The 25,465-nt window shown below is 41.9% G+C and overlaps 1 protein-coding gene across 11 annotated transcripts in view; it reads left to right on the top strand.

Moving 5' to 3' along the window:
• LOC132883829 (hepatitis A virus cellular receptor 1 homolog) overlaps positions 1–15,813 on the top strand; it is a 45,763-nt gene extending 29,950 nt beyond the window's left edge. For 9 of the 11 annotated variants that reach the window (XM_060917874.1, XM_060917875.1, XM_060917878.1 and 6 more), the window contains 7 exons: positions 2,450–2,515; positions 6,461–6,523; positions 7,662–7,727; positions 10,500–10,543; positions 10,625–10,715; positions 10,804–10,837; positions 14,998–15,813. In XM_060917874.1, coding sequence (XP_060773857.1) covers positions 2,450–2,515; positions 6,461–6,523; positions 7,662–7,727; positions 10,500–10,543; positions 10,625–10,715; positions 10,804–10,837; positions 14,998–15,094 — 461 coding nt within the window. In that variant the 3' untranslated portion in view covers positions 15,095–15,813. The remainder of the gene's footprint in view (positions 1–2,449; positions 2,516–6,460; positions 6,524–7,661; positions 7,728–10,499; positions 10,544–10,624; positions 10,716–10,803; positions 10,838–14,997) is intronic. The other 2 variants (XM_060917881.1, XM_060917886.1) reach the window with 1 other exon arrangement.
• The last annotated feature ends 9,652 nt before the right edge of the window (positions 15,814–25,465 follow it).

A 25,465-nucleotide genomic window follows, 5' to 3' on the forward strand; every position in this document is an offset into this window, starting at 1 on the left:
CAGGGGCAATAAGAGGCTGGAAAAGTTAAAGATACAAAAAAGGAACAGCTGGAGGACCAAATTGCAACTCATTAGGTCAATTGGCAATAGGTCATTAACATGACTGGGTATAAAAAGAGCATCTTGGAGTGGCAGCGGCTCTCAGAAGTAAAGATGGGAAGAGGATCACCAATCCCCCTAATTCTGCGCCGACAAATAGTGGAGCAATATCAGAAAGGAGTTCGACAGTGTAAAATTGCAAAGAGTTTGAACATATCATCATATACAGTGCATAATATCATCGAAAGATTCAGAGAATCTGGAAGAATCTCTGTGCGTAAGGGTCAAGGCTGGAAAACCATACTGGGTGCCCGTGATCTTCGGGCCCTTAGACGGCACTGCATCACATACAGGCATGCTTCTGTATTGGAAATCACAAAATGGGCTCAGGAATATTTCCAGAGAACATTATCTGTGAACACAATTCACCGTGCCATCCGCCGTTGCCAGCTAAAACTCTATAGTTCAAAGAAGAAGCCGTATCTAAACACGATCCAGAAGCGCAGACGTCTTCTCTGGGCCAAGGCTCATTTAAAATGGACTGTGGCAAAGTGGAAAACTGTTCTGTGGTCAGACGAATCAAAATTTGAAGTTCTTTATGGAAATCAGGGACGCCGTGTCATTCGGACTAAAGAGGAGAAGGACGACCCAAGTTGTTATCAGCGCTCAGTTCAGAAGCCTGCATCTCTGATGGTATGGGGTTGCATTAGTGCATGTGGCATGGGCAGCTTACACATCTGGAAAGACACCATCAATGCTGAAAGGTATATCCAAGTTCTAGAGCAACATATGCTCCCATCCAGACGACGTCTCTTTCAGGGAAGACCTTGCATTTTCCAACATGACAATGCCAAACCACAGCATCATGGCTGCATAGAAGAAGGGTCCAGGTATTGAACTGGCCAGCCTGCAGTCCAGATCTTTCACCCATAGAAAACATTTGGCGCATCATAAAATGGAAGATACGACAAAAAAGACCTAAGACAGTTGAGCAACTAGAATCCTACATTAGACAAGAATGGGTTAACATTCCTATCCCTAAACTTGAGCAACTTGTCTCCTCAGTCCCCAGACGTTTACAGACTGTTGTAAAGAGAAAAGGGGATGTCTCACAGTGGTAAACATGGCCTTGTCCCAACTTTTTTGAGATGTGTTGTTGTCATGAAATTTAAAATCACCTAATTTTTCTCTTTAAATGATACATTTGCTCAGTTTAAACATTTGATATGTCATCTATGTTCTATTCTGAATAAAATATGGAATTTTGAAACTTCCACATCATTGCATTCCGTTTTTATTTACAATTTGTACTTTTTCCCAACTTTTTTGGAATCGGGGTTGTACTTTGTTTCTTACTCTTTCATTTGACAGTCGCCATTTTGTATCTAAACGTGCATTTGAGAAGTCACGTGAGGTGTCGATAATAGTGATCACTTTCACCGGTGTCCACCATTATCGACACCCTGTGGAATTAAGGGACATTTACAACTGTTATGGATTGATCTTTGTGTAACATTGTTGAAGTTGATGAAGTACTTTAAAAAATATAAGTGCTGTGATTTATAATCATTTTTTTCTGATTCATAACAAAATGGAATGCTTATAGAGTATTTGGAATCCGACTGCAATAAATTAGACCAGAATTAAATTCCAAGCATATAAAAAATTAGATACTTCAAATATTCAGATTCCATTCAGAATTTTTTTTTTTTTGCAGTTTACTGTAAATATCTCATCTCATTATCTCTAGCCGCTTTAACCTGTTCTACAGGGTCGCAGGCAAGCTGGAGCCTATCCCAGCTGACTACGGGCGAAAGGCGGGGTACACCCTGGACAAGTCGCCAGGTCATCACAGGGCTGACACATAGACACAGACAACCATTCACACTCACACCTACGGTCAATTTAGAGTCACCAGTTAACCTAACCTGCATGTCTTTGGACTGTGGGGGAAACTGGAGCACCCGGAGGAAACCCACGTGGACACGGGGAGAACATGCAAACTCCACACAGAAAGGCTCTCGCCGGCCACGGGGCTCGAACCCGCACCTTCTTGCTGTGAGGCGACAGCGCTAACCACTACACCACTGTGCCGCCCCCATGTCGATAACTGTGGACAAAGGTGTTGATAATTGTGGAACAACGTCACCTGATCTGATACGCTAAGTAATCAGGAAGCAATTCATTTTTCCCAGTGGAAGTTTGAGTAATTATTCGTGCACAATTTATGTATTGAAAGTCTTTTCTACTTTTGCAACGGCCAAAAGATTGTTAAGGTGTCGATAATTGTAGCCGCCGCACTATATGGCCAAAGCTTTTTGGACACCTGACCATCACACTTCTATTATTATACCTACATATAATTCTGAGATTTAAAAAGCACAAATATTTTTCATGTTATTTTTGTTAGGACCAATTTTAACAACACACATTGAAACAACTGCCATCCCTGAGTATGTGACCACTGAGCGTAAAGGTAGGAAAAACAGTGGTCTATGTAAAATAAATAAATGAATAAATAAAATATAATAATAATAATAATAATAATAATAATAATTCTGGTATTTTTTTTTTAACTTGGTCCCTATTTTCCCATCTCGTTCTGTCCAAATATTTACAAGGGACAAAAGTGATTGAAATCAGTCCAGTTTTGAGTTAGAATGCTATAACTGGCAACCAAAAAATGGTTATACAATATAATCCTACCATGACATCTAAACTTTCTGACAACATGGAAAGGTTCCCTTTTTGTAAACATCAGAAAACAACCCCATGTGATAATCGACTACAGGCACTGAATATTGTGCTGCTGGAAGAAGAGAAAGGGGGAAAAAAATGTGTCGGAAGTCATTTTCTACAGTTTATTTACAACTATTGCGGTAAACAGACCCAGATGTATCTCTGTACAGATCCTTTCCATGTTGTCAGACATTTACATTCACTGGCCACTTTATTAGGAACACCCATCCATCCACCTGCTGTTTGATGCAGTTGTGTAATCAGCCGATCCCTTGACAGCAGCACGATGCATACAATCATGCAGATACAAATCAAGAGCTTCAGTTAATGTTCACAGTGTTCAAACATCAGAACGGGAAAAATTGTGATCTCACAGTGTGACTTTCTTTCACTGCGGCATGAGTGTTGGTTTGAGCCAGATGGACTGGTTTGAGTGTTTCAGAAACAACTGATCTCCTGGGGTTTTCACACACAACAGTCTGTAGAGTTTACACAGAATGGTGAGAAAAACAAAAAACATCGAATGAGTGACAGTTCTGTGCAGTCTTGGAGTCGAGTCACTAAACCTCGAGTCTGAGTGCAGTCTCGAGTCCCCAGTGTTCAAGTTAAAGAAAATTTCGAGTCGAGTCCGACATAAGCCTTGCTATCAACAGAGCAACGAATATAGCGTGCCACTTCCTTCTCTGCGTGGAGTCTTGCCAAATGACAATTGAGGTTCGAGGTTGTCCCCGTTGTCTCCTCAGTAGTTCTTCTACATATTGTATGGAACACACAGCAGTGCATTTTATCCTAGTCTGTATCAGCAAAGCGGACAATCCTAGAGGCGTTCTCTCCAGGCATTTTAACACCATTAACGTTAGTTTGTTCCTAAACATGACGTATGAACATGTGAATGTGCATTCTCTTAGACCAGGGGTTCTCAACCTTTTGCAACCTGGGCCCCACCAAAGCTGGTTCATTGCAGTTGGGGGCCCCTCTTCTCGCCCCGCCCCCATCCCCCCCCCCCAAACACACTCACCCGCAGTGACGCCACCCGACCTACAGCACCTTATATCGACCGATAGATAGATAGATAGATAGATAGATAGATAGATAGATAGATAGATAGATAGATAGATAGCCCTGGGCTAGATTATTATTATTATTATTATTATCATTATTATTATTAGTAGTAGTAGCAGTAGCAGCAGTAGTAGCATTATCCATAGTAGACTAGCAGTAAGAAAACAACAAAAACAACAAATTATTTGGGTAGAGCTGAAATGGGGAAAGCAAAAATACAGTGTGGGGTAGTAGTCTTTAAAAAGACTGTTTGGGTTTTGCGCTGTATCGATGGATTGATGATAGTAGACTAGCGAGAGTCGGCACGAGTTAACTCGGCAAGAAACCAGACTAGTGTGTGTGTGGCAAGCACTCACACGGTGGCCACGGTATGCAGACTCACTCACGTGACGTTGCGTCATGTTCGCGTCACGGGCTTAAAAGAACCTACACACAAGATTTTATGATAGATTGATGATAGATTTTATAATAGTATTGATTTGTATGTAATAGTCCAATGTCCTGCATTTTGACATGGGTAAATGTGTTGCATCTGCTTAGCTACTATAGCCTGTTAGCCCCAGATTTTTTTTTTCCTCCATACATGAAGCCTACTCGCGACCCCCCTGGAGTACCTCCGCGCCCCACCAGGGGGGCGCGCCCCCCCGATTGAGAACCACTGTCTTAGACAAAATTAGTATAAAAATTAATGTAGATATAAATATCTTATGGCAAATTATTATGGCATGTTACAAAAAGTAAAGAAAAAATATGAATCCTCGTCTCCAATTTATGAGTCTGAATGCAGTTAATGCACGAGTCTGAGTCATCAGTGCTCAAGTCCAAGTCAAGTCACGAGTCCTTAAAATTAGGCCACGAGTCAGACTCGAGTACTACAAGCCTGGTTCTGTGGGTGGAAACAAACACCTAGTTAATAAGAGAGGTCAGAGGAAAATGGCCAGACTGGTTCGAGCTGCCAGGAAGGATACAGTAACTCATATAATCACTCTTTACAACCATGGTGAGCAGAAAAGCATCTCAGCATGCAACAGCAGAATCTTAGAATCAACAAGTTCCTATTAAAATGGCCAGTGAGTGTATAATAACATTAGGAGCCAAAACAAGCAGTTTACTTTGTTATGGATGATTTCCCTGTAGAATTACGCTGTACAGTGTTTTGTGGTTGCCAGTTACAGCTTTCTAACTCAACACTGGACTGATTTCAATCGTTTTTGTCCCTAGTAAATATTTCGACCAAAAGAGATGAGAAAATTACGGAAGCCACGAGAGGCCCTTCATATAATCTTTTTTTATTCACCTTATCCCAAGATAATGACATAATTAATTCAGGATCTCGAGAAAACAACACAACTAATTCGAGATCTCGAGAAAACTAAACCGTTATTACAAGATCTCGAGAAAACAAAACAATTATTCCGTGATCTCGAGAAAACAAAATAATTATTTCATGATCTCGGCTGGATCACTGTATCTCCGTCGGTAGAGACGAAGCCGGGCCAGTCTTCTGCAGAGGTGCCACGGACTAATATTGAAATTATCCCTTATCTCATCTCATTATCTGTAGCCGCTTTATCCTTCTACAGGGTCGCAGGCAAGCTGGAGCCTATCCCAGCTGACTACGGGCGAAAGGCGGGGTACACCCTGGACAAGTCGCCAGGTCATCACAGGGCTGACACATAGACACAGACAACCATTCACACTCACATTCACACCTACGGTCAATTTAGAGTCACCAGTTAACCTAACCTGCATGTCTTTGGACTGTGGGGGAAACCGGAGCACCCGGAGGAAACCCACGCGGACACGGGGAGAACATGCAAACTCCGCACAGAAAGGCCCTCGCCGGCCACGGGGCTCAAACCCGGACCTTCTTGCTGTGAGGCGACAGCGCTAACCACTACACCACCGTGCCGCCCAAATTATCCCTTATTAAAAGACTTAATGCAATCTCTCCCTGTGTCAACCCCTGATCAAAATATTGCCTTATTAGGTGATTGATTATTCCAGACATTCTAATGACCAAAGTTGCGTCTATACAGAATGAGAAATAGCCCCAAAGTCAGCATATCACAAGTCTCTTGGCGCACCTGAATGAACCATTTCTCAGCTGTTGACTCGAGATCATGAAATAATTGTTTTGTTTTCTCGAGATCACGGAATAATTGTTTTGTTTTCTCGAGATCCTGAATTAATTATGTCGTTATCTCGGAATAACGGTTTTGTTTTCTCGAGATCTCGAATTAGTTGTGTTGTTTTCTCGAGATCCTGAATTAATTATGTCGTTATCTCGGGATAACAAGGTGAATAAAAAAAAAGGGATTATATGAAGGGCCTCTCTCGGCTTCCGTAGAAAATAGGGCCCAGGTTAAAAAACAAAACAACAACCTGATTTTTCCTTTAATGGTTGCTTTTTGTGAATGTATAATAATAGAATAATTCAAATGAAATCAAATGCTAGGCTCCTGTGCCATGTTTATGTATTAGAACAGTCATTACTGGGACGTCTTCATTTTATACTTTGTTACAGTCAAGGAAGGGAAAATATTCATGACACGAAAATATAGTGTTCAGCATTCCTTCATATCAGCACAAGCACAACCTTGTTTCATTTTTCCCCCAGAAACACAAGAGAGCTTGAGCACTCTGGGATATGTATCTACTACAGCACACAGTGTTACACATGGTAAGGAAAACCGTATTTTATTTTAGATTAACAACCTGCAGTGCAGAACTCTGGGGGGAAAAAACAACAAATTACATGGTGCTGCTTTAGAACAAATAGCCTCATCATCACTCATGAAATAGACACTTTTATTAAAAGCAGCATGTGCAGTACCAGTCAAAAGTTTGGCCACACCTACTAATTCTTTTCTTTATTTTTATGAATTAAAAGACACTTCTTCGTGTCTTAAAGTCATGATGGATGTCGTTTCTCTTTACTTAGTTGTTCAGTTCTTGACATAATATGGATTACTACAGTTGTGCTGTTGAATAGGGCTATTTATCTCATCTCATCTCATCATCTCTGGCTGCTTTATCCTGTTCTACAGGGTCGTAAGCAAGCTGGAGCCTATCCCAGCTGACTACGGGCGAAAGGCGGGGTACACCCTGGACAAGTCGCCAGGTCATCACAGGGCTAACACATAGACACAGACAACCATTCACACTCATATTCACACCTACGGTCAATTTAGAGTCACCAGTTAACCTAACCTGCATGTCTTTGGACTGTGGGGGAAACCGGAGCACCTGGAGGAAACCCACGCGGACACGGGGAGAACATGCAAACTCCGCCAGCCCTCGCCAGCCACGGGGCTCGAACCCAGACCTTCTTGCTGTGAGGCGACAGCACTAACCACTACACCACCGTGCCACCCCTTAGGGCTATTTACTGTATTTTTATTTTTTACTATTTACTGTTTGATCTCAAACACATCACGAGGGCAAGAAATTGCACTAATTAACTTTTGATGAGACACACCTATTAAGTGAAAAACACTCCAGGTGACAATCTCATGAAGCTGGTTAAGATAATGCCAGTAGTGTTTAAAGCGTCCTCAAGGTCAATGCTGGCTACTTTGAAGAATCTCAAATATGAAAGATATTTTGGGGTTTTTTTGAACACTTTTTTGTTTCCCACATAATTCCATATGTTATTTCATAATTTTGATGTCTTCGGTGTTGTTCTACAATTGTAGAAAATACAAAATACAGAAAAAAAACCCTGAATGAGTAGGGATGTACAAACTTTTGACTGGTACTGCAAGTGATGATGAATCCAAGCTGTGAAGAGAGCTGAACAAATTCTGTTATTTTATTAGGACCTGTTGTAACAACGCATGATGAGACAACCCGTACCCCTCAGCATGTGATCACTCAGGATACAGGTAAGGAAACCGTGAGTGTATCTGTAATGACTGAATGATTCAAATGAAACAAATGCTATGCTACTGCACCATGTACGCGTATTTGAATAATCGGCATTAAAATGTCTTCTTTTTCATGTTTGCCTTTAACGATAATTTTATCCATATGTCTTAATTAGTCTTACAACACTGCACATTGGCGAAAAAGAAGACAATTGTTAATCATCTATTACACATTCTTGGCGAGGAGAAAATATAAGGTAGTGAATATGATCAGATTAGAAAATATGTCACATCGCTTTCAGTACAGGATTTGTACATGGCATGTCTAATGTGGGATAAGACAGTGCCCACGGACCGAACCATAGCTGCCAACAGGCTGGATATCATGTTCCAGGATAAAAAGAACAAAATGTACCTGTTCATCGACATGGCCATCCCGGAGACGACATCATACTGAGTAGGGAGGCCGAGAAGATCAAGTACAAAGACCTCGAGATTGAGGTGTATAGGTTCCAAGACCAGCTAGACAAACTCCCATGCAACATGAGTGCGAAAAAGATCCAGAAGATCGTGACTCCTCGGGACGGTACGCATCCTTCGTCAAATCCTCAGCTGAATACTTATCTGATCAAAAAGTCTAAGAGGCCTGGTTGACCTCTGGCGAACGAACCAGCGTGCTGTGCCCCTGTGCACTGAGAGGAGGGTGGATAATAATAATAATAATAATAATAATAATAGCAGCACAGTGCTGTAGTGGTTAGCACTGTCGCCTCACAGCAAGAACGTTCTGGGTTCGAGCCCAGTGACCGACGGGGGGACTTTCTGTGCGGAGTTTGCATGTTCTCCCTGTGTCTGCATGGGTTTCCTCCGGGTGCTCTGGTTTCCCCCACAGTCCAAAGACATGCAGGTTAGGAAAATTGGTGGCTCTAAATTGACCGTAGACGTGAGTGTGAATGGTTGCGTGTCTGTGTGTCAGCCCTGTGATGATCTGGCGACTTGTCCAGGGTGTACCCCGCCTCTCACCCATAGCTAGCTGGGATAAGCTCCAGCTTGCCCGCAACCCTGCACAGGATAAGCAACTACAGATAATGGATGGATGGATGGATGGATGGATGGATGGAAAACAAGAAAAGGCTGGGAGATACATTAATGAGTGTATAAAGCATATGCAATACTTTGCAAAAAGGGAATCTCAGGGCATATAAATGACAATAGAACACATATTAGGCTCCATACAGTATAGAAACACGTTACATTACAGGCATTTAGCAGATGCTCTTATCCAGAGCGACGTACAACACACCCAGAGCAGCAGATAGAGGTTAGTTGCCTTGTTCAGTGGCACTTCAGCCATTCCTGTTGGTCCAGGGAATTGAACTGGCAACCTTTTGATCCCAAAGTTGCTTCTCTAACCATTTCGCCATGGCTTCTCCCCACTGAATGAATAAAAACTGATTATTGGATCTGATTAGATCAGAGCACTGACATCAGAATCATGTAAAAAGAGATTTAAACCCTGCACATGACAAGCAGATACAGACAATGGATAGATGGATTATTATTATTATTATTATACTCTTATTTCCCGGAAAAGGCCCGGCGCTAGAGCTCAGTGGTCTCAATACTCTTTTTGACAACTTCCTGTAACAACTCCTAAGTGCATCACATCTACATCACACATGGGACCACTGGCCAAAGAAGGCAAGGAATGGGGGACAACCTGGAGTATATTTTAAAATAGGAACACACTTTCCCTCGGTAATAAGCATAAACATGTCTGAAAGTGATTTCTTTAGTCTAGTCCATTTATTTCGAACGACGAACCAAATTGTACACACATCAGTCATTTTAATAGGAACACCTGTATGCACATGCGCAGTGTTATTGTTACACTCGTTCTTACATTCTTACAACACGATGACATAGTGGCCACGGTGACATAATAATAATAATAATAATAATTAGAAAGGCGGCACGGTGGTGTAGTGGTTAGCGCTGTCGCCTCACAGCAAGAAGGTCCTGGGTTCAAGCCCCGTGGCCGGCGAGGGCCTTTCTGTGCGGAGTTTGCATGTTCTCCCCGTGTCCGCGTGGGTTTCCTCCGGGTGCTCCGGTTTCCCCCACAGTCCAAAGACATGCAGGTTAGGTTAACTGGTGACTCTAAATTGAGCGTAGGTGTGAATGTGAGTGTGAATGGTTGTCTGTGTCTATGTGTCAGCCCTGTGATGACCTGGCGACTTGTCCAGGGTGTACCCCACCTTTCGCCCGTAGTCAGCTGGGATAGGCTCCAGCTTGCTTGCGACCCTGTAGAAGGATAAAGCGGCTAGAGATAATGAGATGAATAATTAGAAAAGCACTCGGAGAGCGCAGACCTCCGCCAAGAATCCTTTAAAAAAATCCGGGATCCAGAAGGTGATCCGGATCACCGCCAAAATTTAATGGATTGTTACTTGTGCCCAGTGACACCTCTGGAAAAAATTTCAGAGCAATCCGTTCATAACTTTTTCCGTAATGTTGCTAACAGACAAACCAACAAACAAACCAACGCTACCGAAAACAAAACATCCTTGGCAGAGGTAATAATGTGAAGGCAGAAGTGAATAGTACACAACACTGCATTTGAAAGTTGCAGGAATGTACTCAGATCAGCTGAGAGAGATTCTGTTACATAAAGTCGCGCAGAATTATTTGTATACATTATTTTTCAAAATAAGTTAGAATTTTTTTTTTAAAATATTATACGTCACGTCTCTTCATCAGTATCTCATTTGATTTAATCTTATTCAACTTCAGTTACAACAGCAATGATCTCAGAAAATGACCCTGAGATGAAGCCTGTAAGTATGCATGACATTAACAGAGACTATTACACTGGGATTAGTGTCGGGTTGCAGTTATTAATTCTGAGTTTAATTCAGGTGAGCGATGACGCAGATATTCTTGCTGCAATCTCGGTGTCAGTTATACTGATTGTGCTGATTTTGGGAATCTCTGCTGTTTGTGTCATGTGTGAGTACATTAATTCTTCCAATTTTTTACTGTTACACTACCTTCCCATTGTTTTCGTCATTCATCTGAATTAATTTTCTCTCTTTAGCTAAGCAAAGAAGATGGAGGAAGACACTTGAATTGTAAGTACATGTTCGTGGATGAGTAAAGCAGTACTGCGTGAAGTACAACCCCAATTCCAAAAAAGTTGGGACAAAGTACAAATTGTAAATAAAAATGGAATGCAATAATTTACAAATCTCAAAAACTGATATTGTATTCACAATAGAACATAGACAACATATCAAATGTTGAAAGTGAGACATTTTGAAATTTCATGCCAAATATTGTCTCATTTGAAATTTCATGACAGCAACACATCTCAAAAAAGTTGGGACAGGGGCAATAAGAGGCTGGAAAATTAAAGGTACAAAAAAGGAACAGCTGGAGGACCAAATTGCAACTCATTAGGTCAATTGGCAATAGGTCATTAACATGACTGGGTATAAAAAGAGCATCTTGGAGTGGCAGCGGCTCTCAGAAGTAAAGATGGGAAGAGGATCACCAATCCCCCTAATTCTGCACCGACAAATAGTGGAGCAATATCAGAAAGGAGTTCGACAGTGTAAAATTGCAAAGAGTTTGAACATATCATCATCTACAGTGCATAATATCATCAAAAGATTCAGAGAATCTGGAAGAATCTCTGTGCGTAAGGGTCAAGGCCGGAAAACCATACTGGGTGCCCGTGATCTTCGGGCCCTTAGACGGCACTCCATCGCATACAGGCATGCTTCTGTATTGGAAATCACAAAATGGGCTCAGGAATATTTCCAGAGAACATTATCTGTGAACACAATTCACCGTGCCATCCGCCGTTGCCAGCTAAAACTCTATAGTTCAAAGAAGAAGCCGTATCTAAACATGATCCAGAAGCGCAGACGTCTTCTCTGGGCCAAGGCTCATTTAAAATGGACTGTGGCAAAGTGGAAAACTGTTCTGTGGTCAGACAAATCAAAATTTGAAGTTCTTTATGGAAATCAGGGACGCCGTGTCATTCGGACTAAAGAGGAGAAGGACGACCCAAGTTGTTCTCAGCGCTCAGTTCAGAAGCCTGCATCTCTGATGGGATGGGGTTGCATTAGTGCATGTGGCATGGGCAGCTTACACATCTGGAAAGACACCATCAATGCTGAAAGGTATATCCAGGTTCTAGAGCAACATATGCTCCCATCCAGATGACGTCTCTTTCAGGGAAGACCTTGCATTTTCCAACATGACAATGCCAAGCCACATACTGCATCAATTACAGCATCATGGCTGCGTAGAAGAAGGGTCCGGGTACTGAACTGGCCAGCCTGCAGTCCAGATCTTTCACCCATAGAAAACATTTGGCGCATCATAAAACGGAAGATACGACAAAAAAGACCTAAGACGGTTGAGCAACTAGAATCCTACATTAGACAAGAATGGGTTAACATTCCTATCCCTAAACTTGAGCAACTTGTCTCCTCAGTCCCCAGACGTTTACAGACTGTTGTAAAGAGAAAAGGGGATGTCTCACAGTGGTAAACATGGCCTTGTCCCAACTTTTTTGAGATGTGCTGTTGTCATGAAATTTAAAATCACCTAATTTTTCTCTTTAAAATGATACATTTGCTCAGTTTAAACATTTGATATGTCATCTATGTTCTATTCTGAATAAAATATGGAATTTTGAAACTTCCACATTATTGCATTCCGTTTTTATTTACAATTTGTACTTTGTCCCAACTTTTTTGGAATCGGGGTTGTAAACAGGTTCCAGAAATAGTAACAAAGATCCTATGTGGAAATAAGTTTTAGATTAGCTATATGTATGAGCCTGTTGACATTTAGAAGAAGAAGCCTTAATTTGTCACATGTACACTCAAGCACAGTGAAATTCCTTCTCTGTATTTAACCCATGCACGCACAAGTGAGCAATGAGCACACACACATAGCCAGAGCAGTGGGCAGGTATACTACAGCACCTGGGGAGCAGTTGGGGGTTCGGTGCCTTGCTCAAGGGCACTTAAGCCATGATACAGAGGGAGGGGAAAGTGCTGTTCATTCACTCAACTCCCCTCAGAGTTTTCCTGCTGGTCCTGGGAATCAAACCGGCAACCCTTTGGGCCCAAGGCTGCTTCTCTAACCTTCAGGCCATGACATTCTAAAATATCATGGAAGCATTTTGACGACTTGTTCAGGGTTGTTATCAGAGCATTTTTTTTAACATAGTTACTGGGAGACCAAATGGTCTCCCAGTGGCCAGATTTAGTCTCCTAGTCAATGCCAAACCAGCTTCACTGGGAGACCAAATTTTAAACCAAGTTATGTCTTATCATTTGGTTCAATCAGTTGCAATTAATTAACCAAGTACCATGTATGTATACATTTAACAAGGAAAATTTGGCACTGCATTAACTATGTTGATATTATGCTGCCTGAAACGAGGATTCGTAATGTAGCAATTTGCATCACAGAATATGCCGCAGCGGTGCAGCCGCATGGACTCGGGCCTGTGATTGTATTGCCCAGACCAGTTGGTCTCCTAGTGGAAAATCCTTAAAAAATGCTCTGGTTGTTATGGATTGTTTAATGTGGTCTTATGTGAATGCATTGCTGAAACGGAAATGTTATTACTCACAAAAAGTTTATAGGCAGCTTCATAAATCTGTAACCAAGTTTATAACACTAACATTTTGTGCGCTGTATGGAGGGCTGTTGGACGAGAGACCGGTCGTGGACTCAAGTCCAGTTTCAAGGCATTTTCTGTATTGACTTGGACTTACTCTAGCTCACACTTATTAGCATTTGTACTTTGACTTATCTCCATCTCAGGCATTGGCTTAACTGGGTATGGTCTTGGTCTCGTCAAAGCGTTTGTAAAAAATAATGTTTCTGTTGTCGTTTCTTTTTGTGTGCACAACGTCTGACAAGAAGTAACTCCTTGTTCTAGAAAACAGCCTAATTATCGGCACAATCCCTGAATGAAGGAAAAGAATTTGATGGGTTTTGGTGTTGATCTTGGCTCAGACACACTTATTTTGGACTTGATCTTGACTCAACACCCTTAATACTACAGTGGTGATTGAAAGTTTGTGAACCCTTTAGCATTTTCTATATTTCTGCATAAATATGACCTAAAACATCATCAGATTTTCACACAAGTCCTAAAAGTAGATAAAGAGAACCCAGTTCAACAAATGAGACAAAAATATTATACTTGGTCATTTATTTATTGAGGAAAATGATCCAATATTACGTATCTGTGAGTGGCAAAAGTATGTGAACCTTTGCTTTCAGTATCTGGTGTGACCCCCTTGTGCAGCAATAACTGCAACTAAACGTTTGCGGTAACTGTTGATCAGTCCTGCACACCGGCTTGGAGGAATTTTAGCCCATTCCTCCATACAGAACAGCTTCAACTCTGGGATGTTGGTGGGTTTCCTCACATGAACTGCTCGCTTCAGGTCCTTCCACAACATTTCAATTGGATTAAGGTCAGGACTTTGACTTGGCCATTCCAAAACATTAACTTTATTCTTCTTTAACCATTCTTTGGTAGAACGACTTGTGCGCTTCGGGTCATTGTCTTGCTGCATGACCCACCTTCTCTTGAGATTCAGTTCATGGACAGATGTCCTGACATTTTCCTTTAGAATTCGCTGGTAGAATTCAGAATTCATTGTTCCATCAATGATGACAAGCCGTCCTGGCCCAGATGCAGCAAAACAGGCCCAAACCATGATACTACCACCACCATATTTCACAGATGGGATAAGGTTCTTATGCTGGAATGCAGTGTTTTCCTTTCTCCAAACATAACGCTTCTCATTTAAACCAAAAAGTTCTATTTTGGTCTCATCCGTCCACAAAACATTTTTCCAATAGCCTTCTGGCTTGTCCACGTGATCTTTAGCAAACTGGGTTTAACTGGGTTCTCTTTATCTACTTTTAGGACTTGTGTGAAAATCTGATGATGTTTTAGGTCATATTTATGCAGAAATATAGAAAATTCTAAAGGGTTCAGAAACTTTCAAGCACCACTGTAAGTCTTAATGCAATCCTGGTCCTGGGCTTGTCTTGGATGTGACAGGTGGTCTTGACTACAGCCCCAGCTACACATAATATTTGAGGATTACATTCAGTCCTTTAGGAGAGATAACATGCAGCATTTTGACAGTTTATCTGCTGCCTGCCTTTTTTTAGTAACGTAAAAATCACGAGACACAGTACAAAGAATTATTTCTCAAATGTGATTATAATTCTGTTCCACCAGAGCCAAGAACGCATCCATTTCTGTCAGCTACAGCAACTTGGAGAGCAGTGTGGCCCTGCCGATGACGGAGTCATCTAAGAATGAATATGAGAAGTGATAATGATATTGCATGGAATTTAAATAAAAAACACTGTACATAAAATTAATTAATTATAAAATGCTGCAATTTTTGGGTGGCACGGTATTGTAGTGATTAGCACTGTTGCCTCACGGCAAGAAGGTTCTGGGTTCGAGTCCAGTGGCCGACAGGGGCCTTTCTGTGCGGAGTTTGCATGTTCTCCCCGTGTCTGTGTGGGTTTCTTCTGGGTGCTCCGGTTTCCCCCAGAGTCCATAGACGTGTGTTTAGGCTAATCGATGGCTCTAAATTGACCATGAATGTGAGTGTGAATGGTTGTTTGTCTCTATATATCAGCCCTGCGATGATCTGGTGACTTGTCCAGGGTGTACCATGCCTCTCGCCCATAGTCAGCTTGGATAGGCTCCAGCTTGCCTGCAACCCTGCACAGGATAAGCGGTTACAGATGATGGATGGATGGTGCAATTTTTAACGAGTTTTTTGCTTTGTTTATCCATCCATTATCTATACCACTTATCCATCAGGGTCGCAGGGGAAGCTAGAACCAATCCCAGCTGATTTCATGCGAGAAGCGTGGTACACCTTGGGCAGGTCACAAATCTATTGCAGGGCTAACACAGAGACAAACACCCATTCACACCCTATGGGCAATTTAGCGTAGCCAGTTGATCTCATCTGCGCATCTTTGGACTGTGGGAGGAAATTGAAGGAAACCCACCTATGCACAGGGAGAACATGCAAACTCCACACAGAAAGGCCCCCACCAGCCGCTGAGCTCGAACCCAGAACCTTCTTGCTGTGAAGTGACAGTGCTAACCATTGCACCCATACTTTGTTTAATTAATCTAATTTAATTAAAAAAATACACTAACTCATTTCTTTTTTCAGTTAATTAGACTACTGTTAGAGAATAAACTAACCCGCTTTGAACTTTGGTAACTTTGTCAATTTGTATTTTGATAACTATCACTATGACGATGATGTAAAATGTGTTGCTTCCTTTCCAGAATGTGGACTATAACAATTTTAAGACCAAATATGTGTTGAAAGTTGAATGAATGAATGAATGTATGTAAAAGAAGCTGATTACATAGAAGGAAAAAATGTCTTTTGCAACTAATGTCATCTTTATGTGAAAATGTCCTATATATTTAAAAAACAAAACTTCTGCAAAAGGTTTTAGACATGAAGTGAAATAAAAGCATAATTTTCTTAAAACGTATCCATGGATACATTGGGTAATGGATTATGTAAGGCATGGGACATTAGAAAGTAAGATCTTGTTCCTTTTCCCATGATATTTGCATCAGTAAAAGATACAAGAAGACTGGCACAAGATGTTACTTATTAAAAAGCTCCTTTAAGATACAGTAGGTTTCAAGAATTATTTAGTAATCCATAAGTTGCATGGTATAACAAGCAAACACAGGCCTGAAGTACTGGACACAAGTCAAAAGTCAAGTCAAAGTCCCTCCCACACCAGGACCTGGTCTTCCCAGGCAGTCTCCCATCCCAGTATTAATCAGTCTTTTGAGGTGCATCGGGTGGTGCCAATCTCCATTTCCCTCAGTGCCCTTGATATAGCTAGGGTTACAGTGGGGGGCCAGTCCTCTGGTAACCGCAAGAGTTTAACACCCTACTCACATCTGTATTGCAGAGTGCCTTGGCAGATAGCAGTGGGTACCATTTTTATGATGGTCTTTAATATGACCCGACCGTGAGTAGAACTCGCGATCAAGAGGCAAACACGCTAACCACAAGGCCAGCTTGCGGTCACCGGACACAAGTGCAGACTCAAAGCATGTTCATTGGGGCTCACTATAGAATCATAGTTCTGTTTCGTCCCTCTGTCAGCCTAGAGGACCTACACCAGTATATTGGCCAAACTCTGCCCTTTGGGTTTTTCATCAAAGAAGTGCTGGAGAGGAGAACACAGGCTTTAGTATCACAACATCATGATTAGATGGACTCTTCATCCAACACTTTTAGGTCACCACAACTTAGTTCCATGTTCCGACATCCATAAAGGTTCTGCTTGCCTTGTAAGGTCCCTTCGTACAAGCCTATGTGAGATGCCTTTCTGCTAGAGATCATCCATCCATCCATCTTCTATACTGCTTATCCATCAGGGTTGTGGGAGAAGCTGGAGCCAATCCCAGCTGACTTCAGGTGAGAGGCAGGGTACGCCCTGGGGGCAGGTTGTCAAACCATCACAGGGCTACCACAAAGATGAACAACTGCTAGAAATCCATCCACCCATCCATCCATTATCCGTAACCGCTTATCCTGTGTAGGATCGCGGGCAAGCTGGAGCTTATCCCAGCTAACTATGGGCAAGAGGCGGGGTACACCCTGGGCAGGTTGTCAAACTATCGCAGGGCTACCACAAAAATGAACAACTGCTAGAAATCACTTCACAAAAAAAGTGAAAGAACTGTATACTCTGATGATGATACTGGGGTGACATTGGTTGAACCCAAAATTTCTGCCACAATCATATCACCTATTTTTGCTAATCAGTCAGTTTGATCTAGCAGCATTCCATGAAGGTAAGCCTGCAGAGCATTTCTTTAGACCCGATGATGTCCATTCAATCCTCAGATCTATTCATTTGTCATGATGGAAAGACATGGATGGTTTCCATGTCTAGCTGAGGCTGGCCCACTGAGTGATCATTATCACCAGCCTCTAACATGGCATGACTAGGAGGAGTGTATTCTCTTCATTGGCATTACATAGGGGCATGGCATACCAGGAAGTGTGCACAGCTGCTTTCTGGATATCATCGTGCACTTTTCTCTCAGTTGTACAAGGTTAACATTGCTCTTTCCAGTAGATTGAGTGTGGTGGCATCTCTGTATCCAGTTAGTCCTAAGGTGTGTGTGATTCTTCGGGACATTATGGCATATGTTATCCAGGTAATTCTCACATAGAAGGGATGACTCAGCAAAGTTCCAGGGGAAGATGGATGTAAGATTGCAGCATTTATTGCAATTTATTGTAAATCCAGTGTCATTCACTTCCTCCACTACTTTATTGGAAGGTCTCAATGTCTATAAGCAGGTATCCATGTGATTCTCATACATAGATATGCCATAGGGTAGCATGGTGGTGTAGTGGTTAGCACTGTCGCCTCACAGCAAGAAGGTCCTGGGTTTGAGCCCAGCGGCCGATGAGGGACTTTCTCTGTGGAATTTGCATGTTCTCCCCGTGCTTGCGTGGGTTTCCCCCGGGTGCTCCGGTTTCCCCCAAAGACATGCAGGTTAGGTTAATTGGTGGCTCTAAATTGACCGTAGGTGTGAATGTGGGTGTGAATGGTTGTCTGTGTCTATGTGTCAGCCCTGAGGTGGTCTGGCGACTTGTCCAGGGTGTACCCCGCCTCTCACCCATAGTCAACTGGGATAGGCTCCAGCTTGCCCGCGACCCTGCACAGGATGAGCGGTTATGGATAATGGATGGATAGACATATGACATAATTCTATACATATGTAACTAGAGTTAAGAATGCATGGTGGGATCAAACCCAGAAAAAAACAAGATATAAAGGAAAAATAGATGCTCGATAAACCTATAAATGAATAAGTGGAACAAGCAATTGGTTAATATTACTTTAAAAAGTAATCTTAACTTAAAGCATTTCAAGAAAAGGATTTTTATTCATTTATGTATTTATTTTCTCTTTAAATTTTTTTAACCTTATAAACGAGTTTTTGATTTGCTTCGATTGACAGGAATACAAAACTCAATTTTTTAGGTTAGCAGGTGATCACAGCACCTAAAATAAATGTAGGCAACTTTTTCAAATGAACTGAACAGATTGGCTGGGCTCATGTGGGCATTCTGCCTGATAGGGTGATATTCCGCTACTACCGCCTGGCCCCTCCTCCTTTCTGTTCCTGCCCCGCCCACTCAAGACTACTGTCTGTCCTGGTTCCCCACTGGTGGAATGACCTTCCCATTGAGGTCAGAACTGCTGACTCCCTGACCACCTTCAAGTGCAGACTGAAGACTCACCTCTTCAGGCTGCACCTCTCCCTTTCTTCCCTGCCCACTGTATAAGGGAGTTGGACACTTGGACACTTCATCCAATGACCATTTTATCCAATGCCATTTCGTCCAATAGTTGAGACATTTCGTCCAAAGCCTTTTTTATACACACTATCAATAATCTTATATTTCAGGTATTCATTTGTTAGAAAAAGAAGAATTCTCAATAGAATTTGACTGAAGCGGAAACATTTTTGTAAAGCAAACGATGTAAGATTTAACATGATCCAGACGGCTTCAAAAATTAATAACAGCCAATGGAGCTCGCAGTGAAGCCAAATTTGACAGACATCTCCCTCTAAGCCTCCCCCTTTGAAAGAGTACAATCTCGGGTCGGTAGGACTGCGCCTCGGCCCCGTATTCGCAAACGAAGCCCCCACGAGAGCACTGCTCCACGCCTGAAGATTTAATATGATCCAGCCAGAAACATAGACATGCAAGCGAGCAGCCTGCAATGACAAGGGAGTGAACTCATCCCAGGGTCAGCAAGTGGCACGGGCCAATGTGGTTACCCCCCTTAGTACGCTCTTTAGTGTCAAAGCGTAGGTACTATGGCACTCATTTGCTTTACAAAAATGTGTTTTGCTTCGGTCAAATTCCATTGAGAATTCCTCCTTTATTCGAACAAACACACACCTGAAATATAAAATAATTGATAGTGCGTATGAAAAAGGCTTTGGACGAAACGTCTTACCTATTGGACAAAAAGGCACTGGACGAAACAGTCATTGGACGAAATGACCTGTATTGCTGTGTAACTGCGTTTTGGTCTTGACCAACCCAGGCTGTGTACTGTCTAGCCTGGGGTTAGCCGTTTTGAGTTCTCTATTTAGTTGTACTTTATATGGTTGGTTTGTTTCCTGGCTGTTTGAGTATTGGTATTTCAACAGCATATTACGCTAGGCATTGCTGTCACTTGTTCAGTTGGCACTAGAACTTTCTTGTCTAGAAGTTCAACACTTCATTTACCTGACTTTTGCATTCGTTGTACGTGGCTCTGGATTAGAGCATCTGCTAAATGCCTCCTCACTCACTTTTTGAGATCTTACTCAGCACGTCACCACTGTTTTTGACTGCAGTCTTTTCACTGGTAGCTATAGTGCATGAGTTCTATACTAGTACCTACACACTAGAATTTAATACAGACATGTATTGTATTATTATTCAGGACTGCAGATCATGGCAAACTTCTCTAGCTTGTACTTAATTTTTTTTTGTAACAATAATTTCAGGGATGTGATTTGGGGCTGGTGAAATTATCTGAAAATTTTAGCTGGGGGTCTGGGGGCCACAGGCCCCCAGCTGGTCCAGGGCAGTGCCCTGGTGGGGGGACAAGGGAGGGCGAAGCCCCCCCGAAGCTCCTGGGTTCTGGGGTTTTCTGACTTAAAAATTGTACTAAAATGGCAAGCAAACACACAAGAAAAAACTTGTCATGATTAACAAATTCAAGCCAATTTAATGGTCAACATGCAACTCTGAGCCCCTATAGTAAATTCAGTGATTCTTAACTGACAAAAAGCCAAAACATGAAACCTAAAAATGTCATTCTAAATTAAATCATCTGCATTAGAATAAATAGAAAATTGTATAAGGAAAAACAAAATTTATACTTTCAATTACTGTAGAAGTTGAACATACCTAAATGTGCCTTTTCAAACAAACATGATGCAACATAAGAATTCATCCACCATTATTTATTAAACTCTATTGCTCCTGGTAGTCTCCCAGTTTGCTTCTTATGTATGACAACTTCTAATATTTGATTAAGTTACTGCACACCCCGTTTAGACAGGGTAACAGGATTGACACAAAAAATTAGTCATGCATAGACTACTTACCAAAACTGAAATTTTTAAGTAAATATTCTCAGATTCAGTTCATTCTGCCATCCATATAAAAGGTGAGAATATGTAGATCCTTGGCAACAAATAATTTCAATAATAGCTTTTGGGAGCATTTATTTTTGTTATGTGATTAATCACGGTAACAGAACTGACACAAACCTCTGGGACAGGTACACAAATTAACAAAAAATCGAAAAATATCTTTTCTTAATGGCATTTTCAATTTGTGACATATGTCCATTGTGGTTTCCACAGTCTTGTCGTTGAACATGAAAAAGTTTCAATTCCACCTTTGTCTAACATTAAGAATCATGTCTGAAAAAAAGTCTCTTTTCAGTGGAACAGCCATTTTTGCTCATTTTCGACCCTAAGACCCCATCCACACGTAGCCGGGTATCTGCTAAATCGAAGATATTTTTCTACGTTTTGGCCTGTCATCCACATGAAAACACATCAAAAACGAATATTTAAAAAAACTCCGGGCAAAGTGAAGATTTTTGAAAACTCCGTGTATGCCTTTTCATGTAGACAGAGATAACCGGAGTTTTGCGTTTTAGAAATGTCACAATCTGCGCCAAAAAAATGACAACAAATCTGCCCTGACGTCAAACGTGTGACCTTTGTTTACTGCAGAAGCCAGATTAAGCATGGACTTAAGCTAGCCGCACACTACGGCGATCCACGCGGTACCGAACCGACCCATTTCAGAGCCGACTCCCGACAGGGCACGCACATATCCCCCGACTGTTGACGAGTGCAGTCGCGATTGAAGCGACACGTGACAACTTAATAGCTTTGTGATTGGCTATTGGATATAGTTACTGTTAAATCCAACACTTGATGCTACAGGCTGAATTACAAATGACACAACATGGAATATGTAGCGCACTATCTAGGCTGCATGAGCTATTATTCCCAACCTTAAATAGTGCACTTATATAGGGGAGTTAAAGCGATTTGGAATTCAGCCACACAACTTGAGCAGAGTGGTTTTCCAGCCCACTGTGTCTATGGATAAAGCTTCAGTCTATGGAATTACAGTATATACCTGCATTAGGTGCTACCAACACGTATTTCTCGCGCTAGAAATTGTGTTTAATGATGTCACGTGTTATATGCGAAAGATATGATTGGCTATTGCTAGCGACTCTCGCCGATCAGTCTGGCTCCCGATTAGTTTTTCGAATCGGCTGTGAGATGAGTTGGGACCATCGAAAACTAGTCTTTACGCCTGACTCGCGACTTCAGTTGGCTCGGTACGCTGAAAATCGGCGTAGTGTGCGGCTAGCTAAAGAGTAATGGATCGGAGTAGTGCCTTGAAAGCGTTAATTATTGTGCAGGTGCTATTTACATGTTTAATTTTAGAAGCCCAACTACTGCTCCAAGAGCACAGGCGATGTGATTAGGGGGTAGGATTTGGGGAAATAATGCCATCTTCAGGTTTGGAATGCTTATGAATGTGATTGAAAACGCAGATGTTGGGTTATGTGTGGAAGGGATTTTTTTCGAAGACGAGGTGGTGTGGATAAAACATTTTTATAAACGGAGGGGGGGGAAAATGTTCGGTTTTAAAAATACCCGGCTACGTGTGTACATGGCATAAGATTTGCTACAAAATGCACATTTATGAACCAAAGTAGTCAAATTTTGAAATGCAAGGTAGAACTGATAATGTTTTATCATATGAGACCACAAAAAGGTTTTAGAAATCTCAAAATGTAAACAAAACACGTCCGGACAAAAAAAAAAAAAAAACGTTTTCTGTGAAATTGACTCATATACAGAACTGTACAGTGTTCACTCACTTGAGGATTTTCATATGCAAGAATAAAAATCACTTTTTCACTAAACAACATTCACAAAAAATGTGTTTGCAATTAATTGGGATCCACTGTTTTTATCATTTCAACCGCGCATCAGACCCTCGGCCAATTGAAAATGTCTTTCATGCATTTTTCTCCCTCATGAGAATTTTGAAAAGTTGGCAAGTATGTATTATTTGCACTAACATTTTAATATTGAATAAACAAATCAAAATTGTGTATAATTACCTTACATCCACGCTGTGGGAAAAGTTTTGAGCGAAAATTACAACTAACATCGAGTGAAAAAGGTGAAATAATCTGTGATGAAGTTGGCAGACACTCTGAGGTAAAGTGAGAGGAGGGGGGAGGGGTCAAGCATCACTGCCGCCTCACAGACTCACTTTCCCGGGTTAAACTCCCACCGCTCCCCCTCTCTAGCTTTTGTTTTGTTTTCACTGAGTAACCATTTTGATTTGCAAACTAGAGCCGTGATTTAAACTGCTGTTTTTTCGGACGTAACTAAAACAAACTGAAATAAAAACCGACCCTTCTTTTCTCCTCAGAAGGTTTAGCCTCCGATGCTAACCTTTTCGCCACAGCTTTCATAGCGTGCGCATGCGCATCCAGGAAGCAACAGATGGTGCGAGGCCCCGTTGCCACGGCAACCTTCGTCACTCCGTCACACGTGCAGTGACACCATCACCACTCACAGGCTTATTATGGGGAAAGAAATGAGCTGGGTTGTTTTTTCTTCTTCCCCATGTTTATTTACTTTAAAAACACACACCAAACTGATGATCAGGTGCATCTTTACGCTCAATCACGGAGGCTGCCATCTTTCAACTCTTTGTTTGAAGCGAGCTTACGTACAGCTATCTAACAAGCGCGTTCATTGGTTGTTACAGAGTGATGGGCCAATCACGTACCTCATTTCATCTCAATGATGGAATTACTGAAAGTCGGAACGAATAGGATATGAATGCGGATTTTTGAGCGAAAAATCTGAAAAAAAATTTTTTTTTTAATTTTGAAGTGAAAAAAGCGGAATTCCGCGAATTCGCGGAAAAATCACATCCCTGTAATTTATACACTGTGGGTGGTAGAAAAGGGCAACTGGACTTGCTTGAAGATTCTTGAAAACGTTTCGCCTCTCGTCCGAAAGGCTTCCTCAGTTCTGTCTGACTAATAGGGAGTATCAGATATTTATCCTCTCCTGGATCAGAATCAGAATTCTGATGACAAGTTCATCTAAGGTGTCGTTGAGGCATCATGTTGGTGTGAGTCACTGGAGGCTGGGTGTGAACGGTGAGTCATTAGGGTGATCAATGGAAAGCTGACTCTCTCTGTCCTTCTTTCTACAGAGAGAGACAGAGGTGGGGTTTACATTAGACCGTATCAGCGGATCATCAGATTAACGTTTTTAAAACGATTAGTGTGCACACAGCAACACCAATACACGATTCGCGTGCACACAGCAACACCAATACACGGATACGCTCGGCTCCGCAGGCATCCTGCGCTCCAAATCACTCCGCCCTGAACAGCGAGTGCCCTCTGGAGGGTGCGCACTCCGGCCTTGCGCAGCTCACAGACCGCGCGAGTATAGCGCACGAGCAGTGATTTGGGACTGAGCCGCTGTGTGTGTGATCTCAGTGCATATCACTTACCACTTGCAAGTGGAAGGATGGCAAGCCTAAAGACAATCATAACTACACAATGGGCAGTATTTGCATCAGTATTTGCAGTATTTTCATACTTTTATACTCTTTAATGAAAGGTGATACAAGGCGGAAGTCCGCGCCGTTTTTCAGCAGTCGCGTCACATGACCAACACCAGCGAATCAGGAAGGTGGATGTCACAGTGACGTTGTCCAATGACGGCGCCAGCTAGAGCTCAGCACAGCGTATCCACGTATTCTCACTGTTTACACACCACCGGACCAGACACAATCTGGATTGAATACGTGGACCCTGGCGGATTCCCGTTTCCCGGCGTTTCCAGGTGTTTTAATGTAAACGGACAGTGCATCCGCGAAGAAAACGAGACAGATACGGTCTAATGTAAACTTGGCCAGAGAGAGTCAGCTTTCCATTGATCACCCTAACGGGCAATCCTTTGATCACCCTAATGACTCGCCGTTCACACCCAGCCTCCAGTGACCCACACCAACATGATGCCTCAACAACACCTTAGATGAATTTGTCATCAGAATTCTGATTCTGATCCAGGAGAGGATAAATATCTGATACTCCCTATTAGTCAGACAGAACTGAGGAAGCCTTTCGGACGAGAGGTGAAACGTTTTCAAGAATCTTCAAGCAAGTCCAGTTGCCCTTTTCTACCACCCACAGTTTACTATGACCTGGATGATTGAGAATCTTCACAGAAATAATTTATACATTTAGTACATAGTTAATACAAACAGTTTTGCTACAATGGCTGAGGACTACAATTGACATGATAACTTTCGGACTGCAGTTGCCATGAACAGTTTTACACTCAAATCTCCAATGAACAATTGATAACTTCAACAAAATAGACTTCAGGCTAAAACTATAATAAATACCCTGGTTACACAATCACACTTTTTGACCATATCGGACACACTTACAGAAGTAAGTTATTTAATAATCACACTATCTGTTATCATCCACATGAGGGTGGGTTCTATTTGAATCTGGTTCCTTTCAAGGCT

This window comes from Neoarius graeffei, chromosome 3 (genome assembly GCF_027579695.1).
Source record: "Neoarius graeffei isolate fNeoGra1 chromosome 3, fNeoGra1.pri, whole genome shotgun sequence".
Taxonomy (NCBI): domain Eukaryota; kingdom Metazoa; phylum Chordata; class Actinopteri; order Siluriformes; family Ariidae; genus Neoarius; species Neoarius graeffei.